Genomic DNA, 25,168 nt, shown 5'->3' on the forward strand with positions numbered 1-25,168 from the left:
TATACGTGAGGGTGCAGAAAGTATACGTGAGGGTGCAGGAAGTATATGTGAGGGTGCAGGGGAGTATATGTGAGGGTGCAGGAAGTATATGTGAGGGTGCAGAAAGTATATGTGAGGGTGCAGGAAGTATATGTGAGGGTGCAGGGGAGTATATGTGAGGGTGCAGAAAGTATATGTGAGGGTGCAGGAAGTATATGTGAGGGTGTAGGGAGTATATGTGAGGGTGCAGGAAATATATGTGTGGGTGCAGGGGAGTATATGTGAGGGTGCAGGATGTATATGTGAGGGTGCAGGGTGTACATGTGTGGGTGCAGGGGAGTATATGTGAGGGTTCAGGAAGTATATGTGAGGGTGCAGGGGAGTATACGTGAGGGTGCAGAAAGTATACGTGAGGGTGCAGGAAGTATATGTGAGGGTGCAGGGGAGTATATGTGAGGGTGCAGGAAGTATATGTGAGGGTGCAGAAAGTATATGTGAGGGTGCAGGAAGTATATGTGAGGGTGCAGGGGATTATATGTGAGGGTGCAGGAAGTATATGTGAGGGTGCAGGGGAGTATATGTGAGTGTGCAGGGGAGTGTATGTGAGGGTGCAGGAAGTATATGTGAGGGTGCAGGGAGTATATGTGTGGGTGCAGGGGAGTATATGTGAGGGTTCAGGAAGTATATGTGAGGGTGCAGGGGAGTATATGTGAAGGTGCAGAAAGTATATGTGAGGGTGCAGGAAGTATATGTGAGGGTGCAGGGGAGTATATGTGAGGGTGCAGGAAGTATATGTGAGGGTGCAGGAAGTATATGTGAGGGTGCAGGGTAGTATATGTGAGGGTGCAGGAATTATATGTGAAGGTGCAGGGGAGTATATGTGAGGGTGCAGGGGAGTATATGTGAGGGTGCAGGAAGTATATGTGAGGATGCAGGTAGTATATGTGTGGGTGCAGGGGAGTATATGTGAGGGTGCAGGAAGTATATGTGAGGGTGCAGGGGAGTATATGTGAGGGTGCAGAAAGTATATGTGAGGGTGCAGGGGAGTATATGTGAGGGTTCAGGAAGTATATGTGAGGGTGCAGGGGAGTATATGTGAGGGTGCAGAAATTATATTTGAGGGTGCCGGGGAGTATATGTGAGGGTTCAGGAAGTATATGTGAGGGTGCAGGGGAGTATATGTGAGGGTGCAGAAAGTATATGTGAGGGTGCAGGAAGTATATGTGAGGGTGCAGGGGAGTATATGTGAGGGTGCAGGAAGTATATGTGAGGGTGCAGAAAGTATATGTGAGGGTGCAGGAAGTATATGTGAGGGTGCAGGGGAGTATATGTGAGGGTGCAGGAAGTATATGTGAAGGTGCAGGGGAGTATATGTGAGGGTGCAGGGGAGTATATGTGAGGGTGCAGGAAGTATATGTGAGGATGCAGGGAGTATATGTGTGGGTGCAGGGGAGTATATGTGAGGGTGCATGAAGTATATGTGAGGGTGCAGCGGAGTATATGTGAGGGTGCAGAAAGTATATGTGAGGGTGCAGGGGAGTATATGTGAGGATGCAGGGAGTATATGTGAGGGTGCAGGGGAGTATATGTGAGGGTGCAGGAAGTATATGTGAGGGTGCAGGGGAGTATATGTGTGGGTGCAGGGGAGTATATGTGTGGGTGCAGGGGAGTATATGTGAGGGTGCAGGAAGTATATGTGTGGTTGCAAGAAGTATATGTGAGGGTGCAGGAAGTATATGTGTGGCTGCAGGGGAGTATATGTGAGGGTGTGGGGGAGTATATGTGAGGGTGTGGGGGAGGATGTGTGAGGGACAAACAGAGTGTAGCTGGCTAACTAAGTGAAGACTTGGAGTTTGGTGAGAGGGGCAGTTTTAAATGTTAATTTTGTTCTTAAACAAAAAATGTTGTTCTTCAGTTTTGCTCTTCAGTTTGGGGAAGTGGGGGAGGAGGTGTTTTTTCTCTTTTTCTATCTTTCTAATCCTGTAAGAATTGGTTCTTGTTCTACGACAGGGAAAGGAGCTAACTATTTGGTGAGTATCTGGTAAGTGGGTATGTTCTATTCTATCCCTAAGGTTTAAAATAGTATACAAATTGGTGGTAAAATTAATAAAATATATAAGAAAACAACATTAAATAAGTGGTTAATATAATTAAGTAATATTTTAAAACACATTAAGGATGGCAGGGCAGGTGATGTGTTAAGGCTGCAGCATGTGGGAGCTCCTGGATAACATTGTGATCCTGGGCAAACAGGTCAGCAGTAAGTGTTTGCGACTCAAGGGTCTTTGGCTCAGAGTCATTGAGCTAGAGGCTGAGCTGTGGACTCTGCGACATATCAGGGAGAGGGAAAGTTACCTGGATGCTTTATACCAGGAGGCAGGCGCACCACTTAGGATAGGGTCTCCTGATTTGGTCAGTGGCCAGGAACAGGAGGGTGTGACTGTGAGTGAGGCAGGTAGGGGGACCCAGAGGGCAGGAGTGCAGGAGTGTGAGCCTCTGGCCATTGTCCACCAGGTTTGAGGGTCTCTCAGCTTGTCTGGATGACAGCAGGGCCTGCAGGGTGGGTGAGCTAACTGACCATGGCACCATTGAACAGCGGGGGGAGAAAAAAAGTAACACAGTGGTAGTGAGGGACAGTATAGTGAGGGGGATTGACACTGGTCTCTGTAGCAAAACCTGTGAGTCCAGATGGCTGTGTTGTCTGCCCGGTACTAAGGTTCGGGACATCTGCTCAGGGCTGGAGACAAATTAGCAGAGGGAAAGGGAGGATCCAGTTGTCGTAGTCCATGTGGGTGTCAATGACATAGGTAGAACTAGGAAAGAGGTACTGGGTAGACATTATGAGGCACTAAATTAAAAAGCAGAACCTCAAAGGTAATAATCTCTGGGTTATTACCTGAGCCGCGTGCAAATTAGCACAGGACACATAAAATTAGAGAGGTGAATGCGTGGCCCAAAGCCTGGTGTGGGAGAAGTGGCTTCCGGTTTGTGGAGCAAAGTGGGATCTGTACCGCTGGGCCAGTCTCCACCTGAACAGACTGGGACCAGTGTTCTTGTGAACCGCATAACTAGGAAGTAGAGAGGGTTTTAAACTAAATAGAGGTTATAGCTGGGCAATTAAAAAAACTCAAGTTAATCAGGAAGTGTCAGCTTGGGACTTATGAAAGGGATATCATGCTTAACCAAATTATTAGAGTTCTTTGAAGGAGTCTCATGTGTTGTAGTTAAAGGGGAACCTATAGACGCACTGTACTTGGATTTGATAAGGTGCCACAGCAAAGGTTATTGTGGAAAATAAAAGCTCATAGCGTAGTGGGTAACATATTAGCCTGGACAGATGACTGGCTGGCTGGGAAAAAAAACAGGGAGTATGCATAAATGGGTCTTTTTCTGATTGACAGGATGTGACAAGTGGAGTCCCGCAGGGGTCTGTACTGGGGCCTCAACTTTTACAATTTACATCAATGACTGAGATGAGTGGAGTGGAGGCATGGTAGCTAAACTTGCAGCTGACACAAAGATAGGTAGGAGAATATGTTGTGAAGGAGACATAAGGGGCAGAATTTTTAGGTGTGCATATGTGTTGGGGTGGGCATGTATGGTAGGGTGTGCATGTGGTGGGGGTGTGTGATGCGGTGGGGTATGCATGTGTGGTGGGGTGTGCATGTGTAATGGGGCCTGTGTGCATAATGGGTTGTATGTGTGTAATAGGGTGTGCGTGGGTAATGGGGTGTGCATGTATGATGGGGTGTGCATGTGTGGTGGGTGTGTGTGTGTAATGGGGTGTGTGTGTGTAATTGGGTGTGCTTGTATAATGGGGTGTGTGTGTGTGAGATGGGGTGTGTGTGTGTGATGGGGTGTGTGTTTGTGAGATGGGGTGTGTGTGTGTGATGGGGTGTGTGTTTGTGATGGGGTGTGAGTGTGTGATGGGGTGTGTGTTTGTGAGATGGGGTGTGAGTGTGTGATGGGGTGTGTGTGTGTGATGGGGTGTGTGTTTGTGATGGGGTGTCAGTGTGTGATGGGGTGTGTGTTTGTGATGGGGTGTGAATGTGTGGTGGGGTGTGCGTGTGTAATTGGGTGTGCTTGTATAATGGGGTGTGCGTGTGTAATTGGGTGTGTTTGTATAATGGGGTGTGTGTGTGAGATGGGGTGTGTGTGTGTGATGGGGTGTGTGTGTATAATGAGGTGTGAGTGTGTGGTGGGGTGTGCGTGTGTAATTGGGTGCGCTTGTATAATGGGATGTGTGCGTGATGGGGTGTGTGGGTGTGATGGGGTGTGTGTGTATAATGGGGTGTGCATGTGTGGTGGGGAGTGCGTGTGTGATGGGGTGTGAGTGTGCGATGGGCTGGTACCTGTTTGCACTCATTGTCCAGTTATGTGGTTGAAAAGCATACATTTAGCAAGGTACCAATGACGAGCTTATGCCTTTGAAATCAGACAGGAGAGAGGAAAGTGGGAGGACGTTGGGAGAAATGTTCAAATAAAACCACCACAGCTCATTACTTTCCATTAACAACATGACATCCGACATGGTGAGAAAGGCTCCCTGTCAGGCGTGTGCAATTTGGAGTTGTGTAGCTCAGCTCAGAGATTCACTCCTCGGGACTCTTAATGAGCCGATTAGAATACTCCACTTCCTAGTGACAGCGTGAAGGTTCCTGAACTTTGAAAATGAGGCAGGGGATTTTCTGCTCCTGCTGCCACCCAAGGTCAATGAACTTTTGTCCGCTCTCCAAACTTTCCGGTCCCACCCACACGATGCCCGCCAGCGGCGCGATCAGAAAATCCCGGCTAGGGTCTCTTCCAGTCAGGACTCCCTGTTCCACAAAACCCAACAGCGGGCAGGGAGAGCACGGGACTGTAGCAGCATGGAAGCATTGGATTCTAATCAGAGAAACAATGAGAGGAAGAGGCAGCTGCTACAAGAGCTAACTCCATGACAAACAGGACAACCTTGGTGTGAGGAAGCCATGGACCTTTCTCCCATTTTAATGTTGCGATCTCTTCCATTGATGTCAATATTTTTTAATGATAACTCAAAATAATACTTTTCTAACTGCAACCAGGGAGGCTATTGGGCCTTTTCAACATTCTAGTTTAGGGCTGGGAAGCTAGCACTAGCATGAGCTACAATATTCACCAGCCCAAATGCTGAGCATGGCTGTGCTGCCTATCCTTCCACAGTTGAATAGTCAGTATTTATTGGCTGGGTAAATGTGTTGGTTATGGTGTGGTACTTGTTACAAATGTGAAGCATACGGTGATTTAGTTTTGGGACTGTCTCTTTAATAACGTGGCAAAATGGAAGAATGAAGGGGGTCATGTGATCTGCTGCGAGTTATGCCCGAGGGATGTGCTGCTGATGCTTTATAAGGCTCTGGTCAGACCACATTTAGAATATTGTGAGCAATTTTGGGCCCCGTATCTCAGGAAGGATGTTCTGGCCCTGGAGAGGGTCCAGAGGAGGTTCACGAGAACAATCCCAGGAATGAAAGGCTTAACATATGAGGAACGTTTGAGGATTCTGGGTCTATATTCGATGGAGTTTAGAAGGATGAGGGGGGATCTGATTGAAACTTACAGAATACTGAAAGGCCTGGACAGAGTGGACGTGGGGAAGATGTTTCCATTAGTAGGAGAGACTAGAACCCGAGGGCACAGCCTCAGAGTAAAGGGAAGAACAGAGATGAGGAGAAACTTCTTTAGCCAGAGAGTGGTGAATCTATGGAATTCATTGCCACAGAAGGCTGTGGAGGCCAGGTCATTGAGTGTATTTAAGACCGAGATAGATAGGTTCTTGATTGGTAAGGGGGTCAAAGGTTACGGGGAGAAGGTAGGAGAATGGGGTTGAGAAACTTATCAGCCGAGATGAATAGCGGAACAGACTCGATGGGCCGAATGGCCTAATTTCTGCTCCTATGTCTTATGGTCTTATGGACCACCAGCCGGGGTTGCTTGGTTACCATGGGGACAGGGACCGCCCAGGACGCTGGGAGCAAGATGCAAAATGTTCACGCCTGAAGTCAAAGGCAGGAGCAGCTCTGCTGATTGGGGATAGATTTTCGGGCTGGAACTTTCCGACCTCAGTTGCCATTGGGCATCATGGCCGGCAGAGGTTTAATGTGCAGAGGAGGCCAAAGATTGGTTTGACGCTGGCGTGAAATTACAGTGGGATCATCCGATGGTGTCCGCCATGGCAAGATGTGAATCCCATTGGAGGCTGGTGTGAACCCGAATTGCATCCTGGTAATGGCACGCAAAGTAAGGGCCAACCGGAATTGTCCCATAAGGCCATAAGACATAGGAGCAGAAATTAGGCCATTCGGCCCATCGCGTCTGCTCCGCCATTCAATCAATGGTTCCCCCCATGCCCGATCTACTGTTATGCTGGTGGGAAAATATGCCGGCCCAGAACACGTCTGGACAAGTGTGACCTGCAGATGTCGGAACTTACCTTTAGGGCCTTGCTCAGATCGTGAACAAAAGAGAAGGTGCTGGAGGCCTACAGCCACCGGACCCTGGGGGAACACGTGCATCGCATGCTGGGTGGATTCTCACGGTCATGGCTCCGCCGCAAAGCAGCTCACGGAAGGCGGGAGGTCACCACTCACGTCCCGGGTCTGCTTCGGAACATCAGGGCCTTGACCATGGGCTGCCACGGATAATCAGCAAGGGGAGGGGGGAGAGGAAGGTCCAGCTGTGAGTGGGAGAGGAAGGTGTACCAGGGAGGGTGAGGTTGGGCAGGGGTAGGGCAAAGGTGTCAGGGCCGGGGTGAGGTTGTGGGGGGGACAAAGGTATCCAGCGGGAGGGGGTGAGGTAGGGAGAGGGGGAGTATGGAGGGAGGAGGGTGTAATAGGGAAGAATGTGGCATGTGGGGAGGTAGGTGTAAGGGGGGGGGGAGGCAGATACAAAGGAAGGAGTTCAGGGTGGGGGGAAGGAATCCTTGGGGAGGAAGGTGTCTTGGGGGTGGGAGGAGGGAGTTTGCGGGGTAATGAGTCCAGGGGGAGGAAAATGCCCGGGAGCGAGGAGGGAATAAGGGCGGAGGAGGGAGTATGGGGTGGGGATGTCTAGGTGAACGTTCGCGGGAGGTGTCTTTGGAGTCAATGACTGCCTCCTGGGGAGTGAACTGAGGGTGGGCTTGGTAGGATGGAATGGTGAGTATGAGAGGGGGCAGAGGAAGCCGGAAGGGTGGGAGGGTGTCGGTGCATTGGTAGCGGTAGTAGTGACGGCAAGGGTGGGTGGTGGGTCTCGGAGGCAGACACAGACCCTGGGGGTGGGAAGGAAGAGGTCAGGGAGGTCAATGTGGATGGGGTGGGTCTCTCAGGACGGTAGAGAATGTGCACATTCACCTGGGTATCCCAGAAAGACAAGGGTTGGGGTTGGCAAGTGATGGTGGGGAGGTGGAAGGCTATGCTGGGGCTTGGGGTGGGGGGGAGTGGTCAACAGTGATGGGGGGAAAGAATGGGTGACTGGGGGAGGGGAAAAGACAGCGGAGTTGAGGGAAAACCATTATTGTCGAAATGGAAAGTGAGCGGAGCCTGGTGTTGGATGGGCACGGGTGTTACATGGGGGTGTGATCAGTGGGCGAGCGGAGATGCAGGTCAGCTCAGGCGGTCAACTGAAAGAGAACCCTGAAATAAAAAGAGTCTGAAGAACAGTCATACAGACGCAAAACGTTAACCTTGGAAGAGTTTTGCCCTTGTCGGGCAGGCTAGGTGGGGACGGGCAGGGGGGGAGGGGGATTCAGGAAGCCGACTGCTGCCGGCGATTGAGACCGGATGGCGATTTCACGCTGGGTGGGCCAATTCAGGCCCGCCCCAGTGTGAAACGTGAGCGGCAGCGTTCAGCGCTTAGCGCTGCCTATGTGGGTGGATGCGCGAGTGAGCGGGAGTGAGCGCTTGATAATCTGCCTGAGGCACAGATCTCCCTCAGGGAGCTGAAGAGTTTAAAAAAAAATAAAGATATAAAACATGTAATAAAACATGTCCCCTCATGTGAATCTGTCACATGAGCAGGGACATGTCATTAGTTACATTTTTAATTTTTAATTTGATTTTTTATTTGCTTTAGGAAACCTCCTGCCTGCCCATAAGGTTAGACGGGCAATGAAAAATTTAGCTCAATTATCTTTTTAATGGCCTTGACCGGCCTTTGAATTGTCGGCAGGCACCCTGCCAACTCCAGCACGCACCCACCGACCGAAATATCGTGCGACTGCGCATTGAGGTTGGGACGCTCGCCCGACATCAGCGCGTATCACTGTATAGGCCGCCACCCCTCCCCCCCACACTGAGGTAAACATTTTGCCCCCTGTTTCTCTCTCCACAGATGCTGCCAGACCTGCTGAGTTTTTCCAGCATTTTCTGTTTTTATTTCAGGTTTTCAGCATCCGTAGTATTTTGCTTTTATGAAAGAGAGCCCCAGCAGGCAGCGCTGAAGATACTCGGGTCATTGTGATGAGTGTGAATGATGAAGGCTCCCACGTGTGTGGGAGAATGCTCGCATGCAGCTCCGAAAGGACTTGGAAGGAGCAGACAGCCTCTGAGATTCCTGTCTGGATAACCCAGGGGTGTCCAACTGCTGCTCCTCCTCTGCTTAGGTGCCCAGAGGCCCTGGCACTGAGGGGAAGGAGCACCTGGAGGGATGTTGAGGTGCCCTGTTTCGCTCACGCGTTGCCCTGCAGGAACTCACCCATGGCTACCGTGATGGAATGCGCATGTCAGTGTTCTGCTGGACCAAGGTCTGCCATCTTTTCCACAGAGACCTCCATACGTGGACATGTGGGCACCACTTCATCAGAGAGCAGGCCTCTGACTCGTGTGCCACAATGTTGAGCACTTCCAACAGCTCTGCGTGATGTACCTCACCTTTTGCTGACTCTCCACAATGACTTGGAAGGCCGAATCCAGAGGCTCATCATCTGACTCGGACCTCACAGATGCCTCTTCCCCAGCAGCCCTCTGAGTGCTGGAGAGCTCGGCTGAACCTGCCTCCTCCTGTTGCAGACACATGTCCATGCGGTGACCGACAGATTGTGAACCCGAGCCTGCTTGAGGTCTTCGTCCCACCGAGTGTGCCTCTGCACTGGTGGAGGGTGTGGGTGAGCGCTGTGACGGCTCTTCAATTGGGGTGTCATCAGATTCTACTCCCAAGGCGTCTTTGGGTTTGAGTCGAGGGCCTGGGTGCTGGCTTCCCTCAGCTGCTTCCCAGGTATTCTTGTGAAAGGGAGGAGAGTTAATTGGTGAATAGCAGGGGATTGTGGGACATGGGATCTCACTCACAGCATGGGTTGTCTGATAGATGTTGCATTGCTGGATCCTCACTTGGTTGAGCACTGCCAACCTCACCATCAGCACAGGAGCGGTCGAGGTCATCGCCGGCCAGCTGGATGGCTCTGTTTTCAATATCTATGAGGGCCTGTGATTTTGGGCATTCCTCCACCAGTCTGCTACCTCTCCCTTTTTTTGGGTGCTAGCTTGTTCTGCATGAATGCAGATGGCGGGAGTGTAAGCAGGACGCCTGCCAGGCCAGATGAGAAGGATGGTGGTGCTGAGTGGTGTCATGGGCAGGATGAAGACATGATCCGCAGGGCAGGTGAAGGTGTGCATCAGAGAGTGAATGGTAATGTCCCTTGAACTGGCAGTGAGTGAGATCCCTGCGGATGCGTGATGAATTTGTGAGTGTGCGAGTTGAGGGTGGAGAGAAGAGTGACTTGCCCTGGTGGAATGGAGGAGATCACTCATCCTCTTTTGTCCTCTTTTGTAGGGTGTTGGCACTGACCACCACTGCCACCACCTTCCATGCTGCCACCGCCTCCCACTGCCCAGAGCGGGGGTAAAAGGCTTCATGATGGGCCTCCGCTGCATGTAGTAGACCCCTGAGAGGGGCGTCGCTAAATTTGGGGGCAACATGTTTCTTCCCTTTGGCAGCCATGAGTCTGCAGCAGCTTCTGATCTCTTGGAGAGTGCTAGCTCTGTGAAAGGGCACCCTTTAAATATGGCGCCAAGAGTAGTGAAGGCCTGAGGTGACAGCGGGATGCGAAATCAGAAGTTGCCCAGCCAACAATCTGCCGTGTCTCTTGGGAATGCATTATTAGTGAGGTGGTATGCGCAGGGAATGTGACAATATGGTGCAAAAATCGGTCATTGCCTACCAGCTAATGTTTAGTCAATGTTGCTTTTAGTTGGTTTGTTACAGTAAAAGTCTTATAACTTGAAATCTTGTCCTGCAATTCCTTTAAGTTGGTCACTGGGGATTCAGATCTCTTGTTTAAAGGTATTGGTCTCCATGAGGATTTTAACATATTGCAGAGATTCTATATCTGTATTCCAGGAAAGAGTCGACCCCTTTAAGAGGGCTGGGAGGAGGCTCTCAGGCAGTATAAGCGTCAGCAGAGACCAGTTTGGCTGAATGGTCTGTTTCTGTACTGTAGATTCGACATAACTTGATCAATGGAGGAGAGAAATCTCTGCTTGTGTTAATATGCCCTCTAATGGTGACTGCATGGTCAACGTGAGATGAATGTGTTGCTAGTCATTCGCCTGTATATTTTTAAATGTGCATCTATAGTGAAGAAAATGTAATTAAAAGTGATTATGGTTTATTTATTTTCAGTTGAGTCTATTTTTTCCATACCTCCTGAAAAGAGGTTCTTCACTGCCACCAGAGTGGGGTAGGTCAATGGGCGATGTCATGAATGGTGTGAGACAGTGTTGTGACTCAAAGACAATGTAAGGGCATAAAAAACAGCGTTGGAGGAACCTAGCCACCATCTACAAGGCACAAGTCAGGGATATGATGGAACACTTTCTAAATACCTGCGAGAGTGAGGTGCCAAAAATCACTCACGCAGCTGAGAATGTGGTTAAAAAGGCCGACAGGGTCCTAAACTTACATTGAGGCATAGAGTACAAAAACAAGGAAGTTATGGTGAACCTTTATAAAACATTGGCTCAGACACAAACTCTGGGCACCACACTTTAGGAAGGGCGCAAAAGCTCCAGAGAGAGTGCAGAGCATATATATGAGAATAGTAAGTTCGGGAGTGAGGCGATGTGGGTAGATTTGAGAAGCTGGGGCTGTTCTCCTTGGGGAAGAAAAGATAGAGAGTGGATGTGATAAAGATGTTCAAAATCATGAGGTGTATGAGCAGAGTACAACGGGAGGAACTGTTATCATTGGCAGAAGGGTCGAGAATCAGAGGACACCGATTTAAGGAGATTGGCAAAAGTATCAAAAGTGACATGTGGAAAACCTGTTTATGCAGCGAGTGTTCAGAATCTGGAATGCACTGCCTGTGAGTGTTGTGGCGGCAGATTCAATTGTGGCTTTCAAAAGTGAATTGGGTAATTAATCGAAGAGAAATGATTTGCAGAGCTAAAGGCAGGGGAGGGGATTAGACAAGATGCTATTGCACAGCACTATCATGAAGACCAAATGGCCTCCTACGCTGTAACTATTCTACAATTTTAGAATCCAGGATAAAGCAGCCCACTTGATTGGCACCCCACCCACCACTTTGAACATTCACTCCCTCCACCATTGATGCACAGTGGCAACAGTGTCTACCATCTACAGGGTGCACTACAGCAACTCACCAAGTCTTTGACAACACCTTCCAAACCCATGACCTTTACCACCTAGAAGGACAAGGGCAGCAGGTACATGGGAACACCACCACCTGTAAGTTTCCCTCTAAAACACATACCATCCTGCCTTGGAACTCCATTGCTGTTCTTCACTGTCACTGGGTCAAAATCCTGGAACTCCCTCCCTAACAGCACTGTGGGTGTACCTATACCACATGGACTGCAGCAGTTCCAGAAGCCAGCTGTAGTAATTGTAATTTAAACCATTTCTTACTGCTATGGGGACCATGTGACTGTATAGACCAATCAGCACTAAGCCTGGGGAATCTTAGGGGCGGAGCTTTCTAGCCTTGGCCTTGGAACAAGCATGTAATCCCACCAGGAATCTGTAAATAAAATTTATTGTTTCTTAGAAGAAACCAGCCCTGCATTCCAAATTTATTAAAATTAGCGACTAAGATAGCACCAACGCAGCACCTCACTTCACAACTGTGATTATTCTGATATTTTAAGGGAAGAAAGAAAAGAATTATAGTTACCAGTAATGCCTCACTTTGGCAGAATTGACCCGTATGACTCATCCATTGAGGGCTGGAGCCAATACATTGAACAATTAGCTTTCTATTTTGTAGCTAACGAAATAACGGTGGAGGAGAAAGAGAAGGCAGTTCTTCTAAGTGTCTGCGGAAGCAAAACGTATAACCTAATCCATAGCTTGACGGCTTCGAGTGTGCCAAATTCCAGATCCTTCACCGAGCTAGTCGACCTTATAAAGGGACATTTTTTGCATAAACCCTTGATGATTATGCAAGGATTCAAGTTTAATTCTCGAGTAAGGGCCCCCGATCGCAATGTACATCACAAAGATAAAACAGTTAACGGAGCACTGTGACTTCGGTGATACCTTACACTACACGTTGCGAGATTGTTTAGTTTGCAGCATAAATGACGATGCCATTCAGCACCGTTTGCTCGCAGAAGTTGCGATAGACCTGAAGTGCGCCATGGAGATAGCGCTAGCAATGGAGAGCGCTGAGAGGGATTTGCAGGCTTTGCAGAGTGTGCAACATGGAACTGTTCTGCAGTTAGGGCAGGAACCTGCCGCCGAGTGTGGCGCGAAGATCAGGGAGGCTATCGCGAAGTGGGGCACGGTCCCTACCACTACAAAAATAAAAAGAAACACTGGAAGCAGCTCACCAGTAACCCAGAAGTTAAAGTGTTACCGTTGTGGGGGAAGTCATGCACCCAAAGTCCATAGAATTAAAGAGGCAGGATGCCAATACAGCCACAAGAAAGGGCATGTTGTTAAACAGTGCAGAACTCGATCAAGGCAGCCATTCATGCAGCAGGTTAAGTTAAATGAAGTGCAAAATATAGATGAGGCAGACGTTACTGAGGCTGACATTTATTCCCTACACATTCTGAAGGCCAGGAAAACTGAACCAATCACTATTACACTTCAAGTAAATGAAAAGCTTCTGCTTATGGAGGTGGACACAGGGGTATCGACCACAGTGATGGGAGAACACACCTTTAAATATCTCAGAGAAGGTGCCCAGCCATTGAATTTGCAGTAAACTGTTGCTCAGTTAAAAACATATACAGGAGAAGCAATACAGGTGAAAGGCAGCACCTCTGTACCTGTATCGTACAAACAACAGGCAGCTCAGCTGCCAATAATTGTTGTAACAGGAGAAGGACCTAGTCTCTGGGCTGTGATTGGTTGAAGGAAATCAAACTAAACTGGTCAGAAATTTTTCAGGTCGGGACAGGAAGAAATTCTGAATTGATGGGGGAATCTGATGGAGTCTTGTGGAATGGGATAGAAGAACTGAAGGACCTTTGCAGGAAGCAAGGATTCCTCAGGTTAGGGCTGGTCCCATGGGAAAATCATGAAAAGAAACTAAATGAATACAGTGCCGCTCTGAACCAACTGAAGAAAGAGTTGGCAGAAAAAAACCCAACAATGTTCAACGTTCCAAGAGGAAGCCAAAAGATACAAAAGAGAGACAGAAGAACTGAGGAATCAGTTGATGGAGACAAAAGAGGCATTGGAAGGAAAAGCCATGGAACTTTCCAAAATGCGAATGGGTAGCTCAACCCCCCGAACTGAACCAGGTTAAAATTTCACCAGAGAGAAATTTGGACGATTGTGAAATCAGAGTGAAGGATGAGACAAAACCCTATGGCAAACACAAGAAAAAGAAACAGAAACTAAACCTGAAAAGCCAATAGGATCTGTATCCAGAACCCTTTCAGCAGCCGAGAAAGGATAATCGCAAATTGAAAATGAGGGTTTACTTATCGTTTTTGGAGTAAAGAAGTTCCATCAACATTTACATGGTCGACACTTCACCATCATGTCAGATCACAAACCACTGTTAGGGTTGTTTAGTGAAGATAAGGCAATCCCACTGATAGCCTCCGCTAGAGTTCAAAGATGAGCTTTAATTTTGTCAGCATACTTGTACACTTTTATGCACCATCCGTGTGTGCATATTGCAAATGCAGATGCCCTTAGTCATCTCCCTTTGCCCGACAGTGTTACACATGTTCCAGTACCTCAAGAGGTTGTCCTCATGTTGAATTTCCTGGACTGCTCACCATTCTGTGTGAGACAGATAAAGAATTAAACAAATTGGGGTCCAATTTTAGCAAGAGTCCGTGAAGAGGTATTGCAAGGATAGCCAAATGCACAAGTCTCTGAAGAATTAAAACCATTCTATGCCCATAGATCTGAACTAAGTTGTCAAAGTTATCGCTGAGCAAGGAAGAGAATCATTATTGGAAGAACTTCATAGTCCGCAACCTGGTATTTCAAAAATGAAAATACTCGCACAAAGTTATATCTGGTGACCAGGTATAGACAGTGATACTGAAACAGCGGTGAAACACTGTCTCCAGTGTCAGCAACAGCAAAGGTTGCCCATTCCAGCTCCACTGCATCCTTGGGAGTGGCCTGGTTGTCCCTGGGTTAGACTAAATATAGACTATAGGTCCATTTTTAGTAGCCATGTTTCTTGTGATTATCGATGTACATTCCAAATGGATGGATGTGTTCGAAGTAAGATCACCTACTTTGTCTACAACCATTCAAAAACTGTGCCAGAGATTCAGTGTTCATGGCTTAGCTGAAGTTATTGTGTCAGACAATGGTACAGCTTTCACTAGCACTGAATTCCAAAGATTTGTGAACCCAAATGGGATTAAACACGTCAGAACAGCATCATATCATCCCTCAATAAATGGGTTAGCAGAAAGAGCAGTACAGAACTTTAAAACAGGAACAAACCTTTAAAACAGGAATGAAGAAACTATTGGGGGGAACATTAGAGACACGAATCTCACGATTTCTGTTCAGCTATCGCACAACTGCTCATGCTACCAGTGGTTTAACACTTTCAGAAATGTTAATGAAGTTCCGACTTCGTACATGATTGAGTCTAGTATTCCCTAATTTAAGGAGAAGGTGGAGAGAAACCTGAGTAATCAGAAAGTGAATCATGATGGTCACAATAAAGGTGGAGAGTTTACTGTGGGAGAGACAATTTTTGTATGAAATTTTGCAACTGGACCGAGGTGGGTCTCTGGTACAATCATCTCTGAAGCTGGATCGTTATCTTATCAGGTAGAAGTGGAAAATAGGATTGTTCGGAAACACGCAGATCATCTCAGGAGTGGAGAAACCCTACAACAACCAACAAATCCACCTGAAATCGAAGACGAAACTTCGACCCCTGAGTTGCCAGATCGACAAAGAATAGACATACCTGATGTCTCCGTTGAAGTAAATAATTCTGAACTGCCATCGTCTAGGGATGTCCCTGAAGCTGCAGCTCCTGGGCATGTCGATCCAATGGAAGAACCTCCAGTCGTAGGGTTACATCACTCTGCCCAAATCCAAAAACCTCCTCAAAGACTACATTTATAGAGGCAATAGCGTGCCCCTGTGTTCCAAAATACTGTGGGTGCTGGAAATCTGAAACAAAAACGGAAAATGCTGGAAAACCCCAGCAGGTTTGGCAGCATCTGTGGAGAGAGAGTCCGAGTTAATGTTAACTCTGTTTCTCTCCACAGATGCTGCCAGAGCTGCTGGGGTTTTCCAGCATTTTCTGTTTTTATTTACCCCTCTGTTCTAGATTCCTCAGTCAGGAGAAATAACATCAGTGTTTTACCCAGTCAAATCCCTTTCGAACCTAAGGTGTTTCAATGAAATCGCCTCTCATTCTTTTAAACTCCAGAGTGCATAGGACAAAGGTCTGATCCCAGGAACCAATTTCATATTTTTAAATTTGTTCATGGGATGTGGGTGTCACTGGCTAGGCCAACATTTATTGCCCATCCCTAATTGCCCTTCTTTAGAGGGCTTTTTTTTTATAAAGAGTCAAGCACATTGCATTGGGCCTGGAATCACATATAGGCCAAACCAGGTAAGGACGGCAGATTTCCTTCCCTTAAGGGCATTAGTGAACCGGGTGGATTTTTACAGCAATCAGCAATGATTTTGTGGTCATCATCAGACTTTTAATTCCTGATTTTTATTTAATTCAAATTCCACCATCTCCCTGGACCATTACTCTGGGTCTCTGGTCTCGTGACAATACCACTATGCCACCACCTCCCTTGAAGGAAGGAACCATTAAAGTGAATAGTGGACATACTCTCAAGTGAGCATTGAAGATCCCATGGCACTAGCTGGAGAAGAGGGAAGAAGTTCTTCCCAGTGTTCTGGCCAATCCAGCCACCAATATCACTAAATCAGATGACTTGGTCATTTATCTCATTGTTGTTATTGTGGGACATAACAATGTGCAAATTGTTTCCATGTTTCCCTGCAAATGCTACAATGACAACGTTCCAAAACTGCATTCTCAAATGTTGACATCACTGGCAAAGCTGGCATTCAATGCCCCATCTATAGTGGTGCTGAGATGCTGCCAGTGGGCCATCCTCTTGATCCTCTGTAGCAGTTTGATATGACTGAGTGGCTTGCTAGGCTGCTTCAGAGGGTAGTTGAGAGTATGCCTCATTGGTAGGTTTACATTTACGGACTGCAGGAGCCGCAAATAGATCAGACTGGGTAAGAACTGCAGGTTTCTTGGCATAAAGGACATCAGCAGACCAGATGTTTTTTTTTTAACAACTGTCCAAGAGTTTGATTAGCTGTCCTGAGTTGGTGAGAAGCGCTATACAAATGCAAGTTCTTTCTTAGCAGGAATAGAGGTCTTTAAAATCATGAAACTTTTTGATAGGATGGATGCAGAGGAAAGATGTGAGAAGCTCAGAAGAGGGGTGGGGGGGGTGGTGGTGGTGGGTGGTGAGGTGGGGAGGTGGTGGGGAGCTTAAGTATAAGATAACCACTAACAGAGCAAATAAAGAATTTGGAAGGATTTTTTTTTCATTTGTCCATGAGGCGTGAACATGGCTGGCAAGGCCAACACTTGTTCTTGACTCATAATTGCCCTTGAGGAGGTGGTGGTGAGCGACCTTCTTGAACTGCTGCAGTTCTCATGGGGAAGTATATTACCCACAGTGCTGTTATCGGGCAGGTGAGTTCCAAGATTTTGACCCAGCGATGATGAAGGAACGCTGATATATTCCCAAGTCAGGATGGTGTGCAACTTGGAGGATGTTCATTACTCAGAGAGTGACAAGGTTGTGGAACTCACTGCCACATGGAATGGCTGAAGCATTGATACATTTGAGGGGAGACATGAGGGAGAAAGGGGCAGTGGAATGCAGGGGCTGAGTGGGACTAGATAGTTGGAATGGGAGGAACCTTGTGTGGATCATAAACCAGTTGGGATTGACCAGTTTGTCCCAGTGACCTATGCTGTGCTGTGCTCTGCTGTAGGTTCCATGTAATTCTATGTAAAATCCAATCACCCCTTAATGCCAGCGTAAAAGCAACTTTTCACATTAAATGCACTTTGACTGAAAGACACAAATTAAAATTAGACTCAGTGGATTACCTTCTGTTAATTAGACAGCTCTGCATGATAAATTACACCAAATTAACTATTTTCAGGGGAGAATTTGGGACTGTGTTTCCCACTAGTGCATCTACCCACTACTAACAGGATTACAATGCCAATTCCCTTGCATTACAGCTAATACTCCACAGGACACCCTAAAGGTCAAGAGACTGACACTCACACTACCCATTAAACACCAGCTCACCTTTAGCACACTCTGTAAACAGTTAAGCAGAAATTGCTGTGTATTTCTTTTCCAATTTGGTTGGCTTTGAGCACGACTGGAGCGAAGTTGTTTTATATTCAGCCCCGACCCCTCCACGACCCTCACACTGCTGAAGGCGGTGACTCTTTTCCGATATTATGACTCTATTAACAATGGTTGTTATCTGGTAACTTGGCCAAGGGACTGTTAGTCATCTATGAGCCATAACGGTGAGATTCAGTAAAGCTACTCTTAGCGTGAGCAGCATCACAATCACAATTGGGGCCATTGCTGGCACTCTCACAAGTGCACATCCAGGAGTGCTCAGTGCATGCTGCTTGGGAGCTGGGATCCAGCTGACTGTCCTCTCAGAGGGCATGAGGCCCATTGTAGTGTCTATACCGCCATCTTAGCTGAGACCTACTGGACGCAGGCATCCTGCCAGCTCTGAAGGAGGGTCATATGGACTCGAAACGCTAACTCTGTTTCTCTCTCCGCGCATGCTGCCAGACTTGCCGAGTTTTTCCAACATTTTCTGTTTGTGTTCCCTCTTGCTTTCCCTGACTCAGCCTTAACTCATTGAGTCATCACTTAAAATCGTTTTGTAAGGGAGGAAGCATCAATGACATGAGGTTACGTTGTGGAAGTGTGGTCAGAGTGACTCGTTTCTCTTCGGACCTTCTCAGCTCTTGTGGCTCCTCCCACATATTTCAGCTCGCCTTCTTGTGCAGTCGCTATCGTCATAGGAACAGGCCCATTAAGCCTGCTCCGCCATCCCACTTCATCATTACCCTTATGCCCAAGAGTTTGGGAAAATTCTGCTCCGGGTTTCATTAATTATCACGCCCTTGAGTGTCCACATCCAAATTGGCCTCGATAATTGACCCAATCTGTCGAAATGCTGCAACAGAACCTCAGCTCCAAAGAGGTGGGTGTGTGCCTGGTGGGATCTGCAGTACCATCACTGGTCACAGGGTGGAGCAGTGAAGCAGTCAGCCGTCATCTCCCATACGATAAGTATTTGGCTCTTGCACTTCGACTAAAGGGATAAAAAATAAAAATTCTTGCATTTATGTGGGGCCCTTCATGACCTCAGGATGCCCCAAAGTGTTTCACAGCCACATCCAAAGTGCAGTCTGCTGTGATGTAGGAAACGCAGCAGTCAACTTGCACGCGAACAGCAAGGGGACGATTGCTGGATAATTTGTTTTCTTGGGATAAACATTGATCAGAGTGCCAGGGATAACTCCCCTGCTCTTCTTCCAAATAGTGGCAAGCTATCTCTTATAGCCACCTGAGAGGGTAGCTGGGAACCTCGGTTTAAAATCTCATCCAAAAGATAACGTATCGGAAGGTGCAGACCTCCCTCAGTACCGCACTGGAAAATATATATTTTAACAAAGACAACAACAACTTGCATTTGCATGGAGACTTTATCACAGTAAAACTACCCAAGGCGCTTCACGGGTGCCTAATCGAGCTTTTGACATTGAGCTAGATAAGGAGATGTTAGGACTGGCGAGCAAAAGCTTGGTCAACGTGGTAGTTTTAAGGAGGGTCTTAGAGGGGGGAAGAGAGGTGGAGGGTGGGGTAAATTCTGGTTTTTAGGATTTGTGCAGCTGACACTTACATTTCTTCAGCTGTGCACCAGGGAATCGTTCTTTATATTGATTTATTAATTTATTGAGATGTGGGTGTCGCTGGCAAGATTAGCATGTGTTGCTGATCCATAGTTGCCCTGAAAACCTGAATGCACTGTCTTATTGGGTACTCAGTGTCCCTTCAGAGAGCAGTTAAGAGCCAACCACATCAACTTGAACTGGCGTCACAGGCAAGCCAGGCCAAGTGAGGACAGCTGGCTTCCTTCCCTGAAGGACCTGAGTGTCTGGTTGGCGAAAACTCCCTCCCACTTTCAGCCTGCTTGGAGACTAGGTGATAGCCTCTCTCTTCCTTGTAGCCACATGCGTAGGTCTGGGCAGTGAGTGTTGGCAGATTGTTCAACCGCAGGAATGTGACAATCGAACCGGGACCCGCTCATCTGAATTTTACAGAGATGGGGGAGGCGGGGTGGATGGTTGGTGGTGGAGCCATGGAGTGATTGAAAAGAAGGATACAAGTTGTTGGATTGAAGCATTGACATACTGAAGCCTCTGTAGGTCAGTGAGCACTGGAGTGATGGGTGAATGGGGGACTTCATCAGAGTTCTCAGAAGGACAGCTGAGTTTTGGCTGAGTTTATGTTTGTGGGGATGGGAATCCAGCCAGGAGTGTGTTGGAATAGCTGAGTCATGGGATATGGGGCGAAGGTAGGCAAAAGGAGCCAAGATATATTTGAATGGCGGCAGAGGTTCGAGCTGAGTAGCCTCTTTCCTGTTCCTAGGAATGAGGAGAGTTATAAGTATCAACCTGGTCCACTGACAGCACTCCCATTTCTAAGCCGAGAAGACTGGAGGTACATTGCGGCCTTGTTGGGGATGGAAGCTAGGGCAGTCCTGTCTCTTCTTGTTCCACAAAATTAAACCATTGAGGACCTTCATATTGGAAACTTGCCCATAATTTCTTGGCATGTGCCCACGTGGGTGAGACTTCCCACTGGGAGGATGTTGTAACATCAGCCTGTTCTTGTGCAGAACAAACACAGAAGATAAAGAGATAGAGAGTAAGTGAAATGGAGGAGGGAAATCTCGAGTACAGGATGGGTGGGGCTGTGGGGTGGCGAGGAGGTAAGCAAAAGAGCAAGAGAGAAAAAGAGAAAAAGATCAGAATGACAGAGAAGGCAGTTTCGTAGGAGAAAGAGAGTGCTGAGAGAGAGAGAGGGAGAGAGAGGCAGATACACATACACACAGCTCATGAGGATCTTGAACTCTGGCAGATTGGCCAAATGGCCTTTTTCTGTGCTGTAGGCTTGATGTAACTTGCAGGATGGAGAGGGAGAGATCCACAGAAATGAGATAGAGAGAAAGAGACACAGAAGGGAAAGAGAGAGATTCATGAGAGAGAAGGTGTCAAAGAGGACTGATGACAGATAACTACAGACAGAAGAAAATGAAATTAGACCTTTAATTTCAAAGTAGTAACTAAGGAAAAGCCAAAGGAGGCAGAGGAACTTACACAAGCACCAAGTACCGTGTATATTAGAATAGGTGTCCAGTATATACTTTGTTGTGACTTGTACACCAGTAAGGAATGTTCTTAGATCAGGAACAGAGTGAATTGAAAGTGGAATATGCGATTTGGAATTCTGTGCTTTGGGATGATTGGCGGTTGTCAAAGGTACTGTGTAAACAAAATTCTTCCTTTGCTCCAATATAAAATTAGCTTTAGGTACCAAGAGACAAGACCATGAGTGCCCCAGGTTCAACCACTAGTCAAGTCAGTTAACTGCTTTCAGCATGAGCTGATGTCAACACAGCCAACTTAAGGAAAGGAGCAATCTGGCTGTGTTGAATGTTAGCCAGAGACCTCTCTGTGTGTCTGGTTATTAAGTGAGGAATGAGCTCAAAGATTCCTTTTGATGCAAAACAAAACCCAGATGAGGACTGCCATTTAGCACTTAAGGCCTTCCCCATCCTGTTGTCTCTTCAATGGCTCCAGAGTTTTTGGCTCGATGATCACTGCTGAGGATTTGTGCCAATCAAGAGGACTGCTTTGTCCTGGACAGTGTCAAGCTTCTTGAGTGTTTTTGGGAGCTGCACTCATCCAGGTAAGTGGGGAGTATTCCATCACACTCCTGACTTGTGCCTTGTAGACGGTGGACAGGCTTTGGGGAGTCAGGAGGTGAGTTACTCATCACATGATTCCTAGCCTCTGAGCTGCTCTTGTAGCCACAGTATTTATATGGCTAGTCCAGTTCAGTTTCTGGTCAATGGTAACCCCCCAGTTGATATTGCAACCAATTCTGGGTACCACACTCTAGGAAGGATGTAAAGACATTGGAGAGGGTGCAGAAAAGATTCTCGAGAATGGTTCCAAGGTTGAGTTACATAGATAAATTGGAGAAGTTGGGACTTTTCTCCTTTGAGAAGAGAAGTATGAGAGGAGACTTGATAGAGGTGTTCAAAATCATGAATAGGGAGAAACTGCTCCCATTGGTGAAAGAGAGGGCACAGATTTAAGGCATTTGGCTAAAGAAGCAATGGTGACATGAGGAAAATCTTTTTCATGCAGTGAGTGGTTAGGGTCTGGAATGTGCTGTCTGAAAGTTTGGCGGATGCAGGTTGAATCGAGGCTTTCAAAAGGGAATTGGATCATTGTCTGAAAAGGACGAACGTGTAGGGCCATGGGGAGAAGGGGGAATGATGCTAGGTGAATGGCTCATTCAGAGAGCCAGCACAAACATGATAAGTCAATTTTCTTTTATTAATTCACGGGATGTGGGCTTCGCTGGCTGGGCCATCATTCATTGCCTTTGAGAAGGTGGTGGTGAGCTGCCTTCTTGAACCACTGCAGTCCATATGGTGTAGGTACATCCACAGTGCTGTTAGGGAGTTCCAGAATTTTAATCCAGCGACAGTGGAGGAACGGTGATATAGTTCCAAGTCAGGATGGTGTGTGACTTGGAGGGGAACTTCTAGGTGGTGGTGTTCCCATCTTTCTGCTGTCCTTCTAGGTGGTAGCAGTTGTAGGTTTGGAAGGTGCTGTCTAAGGAGGCTTAGACTGACATCGTGTGGGCTTGCAAGTCTGAGCAAGACCCCAGGAACCCTGATTCTGTTCCTGGAGCTGCCTCTCCATGAGACTCACCACACTCTCAATGGAGGAGGCTGTATGCTCAGTGCTCAGTATCAACACAGTGTTCACGCTCCTCATGGACACCTCCATGAAAGAGACTATGGCATGCAGATGCCCAGGGAACTCTACCAGAATTTTTTTATTTGTTCATTGGTTGTATGCTTCACTGGCTGGTCCAGCATTTCTTCCCCATCCCTAGTTGTCCTTGAGAAGGTGATGGTGAGCTGCCTTCTTGAACCACTGCAGTCCCTGTGCTGTAGGTACATTCACAATGCATCCCGCTGGACATCCAACATCTGCCACCTGATGGATGACTCCAGAGGCGCATCATCTGCCTTGGACTCAGCACGGTCCTGGTCTCCAGCAGTCCTCCAACAGCTGGCACTCTGTGCCTTCGCCAGCCTGTCATGCCCTCCCCACAGTGCACTACCATCTAAGCTGACGAACTAATGCCCACTGATGTGCTTGTATCTGTGCTGGTGCCTGGTAGGGAGAGAGGGTGTGACGCTGGTGGATCTGTCTGTGGCTCCTCCTCAGATGTCAAGTGAGGGCCCTTGGGGTCCCGGCAACCTCTGAGTGAGGAAGACAATATGTCAGTATTATCAATCATCACATAGTCAACGTGCATGCTAGGCGGGTGGGTGAGACTATGGGAAATTCCATCATGATGGCACTGCAATTGCTGGGTCACTGGGACTCTTGCTTAGAAGTCCTCATTTGAGATGAGGCGCCCCTACATTGTTTGTACTCTCCGCCAGTCTTGAATCTGTCGATTAGACTCTTATCTTCCTCCGACTCCTCCCTCTCTCTGTGACCTGAGGACCTTGCTCCTCGCTGGCACTCAAGCCTGAGCAGGTTGGACATCCCACTACCCATTTGTCTGCACTCCACAGCAATATTGTTTCTCTTCTCCTGTTCGCAACATGCTACCTTCAACACCATGCCAGCCTCCCTCACCAACCCCCCCGTTGGAGGGCCAGGTTGAGGAGCCCATCAAATTTGCACATCCCCCCTCCTATGCCCCCGAGGCTAGTGGCCACATCTCCCAGCCTTGGCTGGCACAGGTATATGTGCTTTTTGTCACTCTGATTCTTACACCCATGAGCTCCAAGAAGGACAGCCGCCCTTCAGAACATCTCCACACAGTGCCATGCCAACTCTGTACCCACCCTTGCAGAGCACAGAAGATCATTAAACTGCCTGCAGCACTGCATCTAGGAGCGACGCACTATGTCATGCTTGCTGATCTGGTCCGTCTCCTCTGACCAGGCCTTCTGGTGTGGTGGCCTCCTCTTGCCACCCCGCAGCAGCAGGATGTCCCACCTAGCACTCACTGAATCCACTAGAGTGCGCAGGCACTTGTCTGACAACTGGGTGGGGGGGATGGGGTGGTGGGCAGAGTGCCCAACGGCATTGCCCTCCTGCCTTGCATGCCCAGCAGCTGCTGAGACCATAAATCCTGCAAATCAAAGGTCTCTCCAAGACAGCTCCCTGAGGTTCCTCAAAACCTCCTAGCAGCCTTCAGGATATTTAAATGCCCCCATTGGACCCAGCGCCCACCACACTCCTGCCCCTGCCACCAGGACATCGCCAGTGTCCGGTCCTATTTCAAGGTGGCAAGCCCTTAATTGGCCAGTCAGCGTGAATTCGCATTCGGGGTCTGATCACGGCTGGAAGTGAGTATCGTAGTTACTTGCAGGCCTGCTGATCAACCACGCCAGACAAGAGCAAAATTCAGGCCAAGGACTTGCATTTATATGGCCCATTTCATGACCTTGTGATGTCCCAAAGTGCATTTCAGTAAATGAAGTTCATTTGGGGTATCGTCAATTTTCAGTGCAGGAAGAAATGGTGCCCAATTTGCCCTCAGCAAGATCCCACAAAGAACAATGACCCGATCATTTTTTTCTTATTGACGTTGGTTGAGATATAAATGTGGGCCAGGACAGCTTAAGAGGACCCTTCTGCTCTTTCCAGAATGTTCTGGATATTTTTGCGCCCAGCTAAGGGGGCATCAGTTTAACGTTTCATCCAAATGACGGCACTTGCAGCAGGGCTACACTGCCTTGGTACCGCACTAGGAGGGAATCAAACATTAAAGTTCGATTTTTTTAAAGCACATTCTGAGGTCCCTTGTGACAGTCAGGCTCATGGTCCTGTGATTGTATTAAGAGCTCTGCAGAGTGAGGCCCCTGTCATTCTACTGTTTGTTCTTGAGGTGAATTGTGTAAGCTATGAGGAGGATTCGATTTCACTGATAGGGAGTGAAGTGTGAAGATAGGTCTTGGGTCTGGAGCAGCCGTTGATGGATCAGTCAGTCAGCCGCAGACAAACTCAGCATTCAGTGGCAGTGACCTGGCATATGGGGATCCCTCTCCGTTTGATACCGAGAGTGGCTTTGAGTTATTTTGATATGACAGTGGGTTCTGTCAGCAGTGCCGTAACATAAGCACGGCAAGTAACCGAGCCTGTCGGTGCGAGGGAAGCAAGATAAACCACGCAGTCAAAATGAGAGGGTCGCTGGTGAATGGCTGTACCTCTGCCAGGGTCATTTATAGTGCAGCCTTGATGTTAATAAATGACTCCTCCAAACTCCACAGCCATAACAAGCAGTCACTGTTTCAAAGGTTCAGTAGGTCTGGAGATTAAACTATGCAGAATCATTTGAACTTTTATGAGAGTGAGCTCAGAGCT

At 47.9% G+C, this 25,168-nt stretch overlaps 1 protein-coding gene across 1 annotated transcript in view; it reads left to right on the forward strand.

Moving 5' to 3' along the window:
- Positions 1–12,571: 12,571 nt before the first annotated feature.
- The window catches only part of foxi2 (forkhead box I2), a 65,858-nt gene continuing 53,261 nt past the window's right edge, over positions 12,572–25,168 (forward strand). The window contains exon 1 of the mRNA XM_041183654.1: positions 12,572–12,708. Within this exon, the coding sequence (XP_041039588.1) occupies positions 12,572–12,708 (137 nt within the window). The remainder of the gene's footprint in view (positions 12,709–25,168) is intronic.

This window comes from Carcharodon carcharias, chromosome 1 (assembly GCF_017639515.1).
Source record: "Carcharodon carcharias isolate sCarCar2 chromosome 1, sCarCar2.pri, whole genome shotgun sequence".
NCBI lineage: Eukaryota > Metazoa > Chordata > Chondrichthyes > Lamniformes > Lamnidae > Carcharodon > Carcharodon carcharias.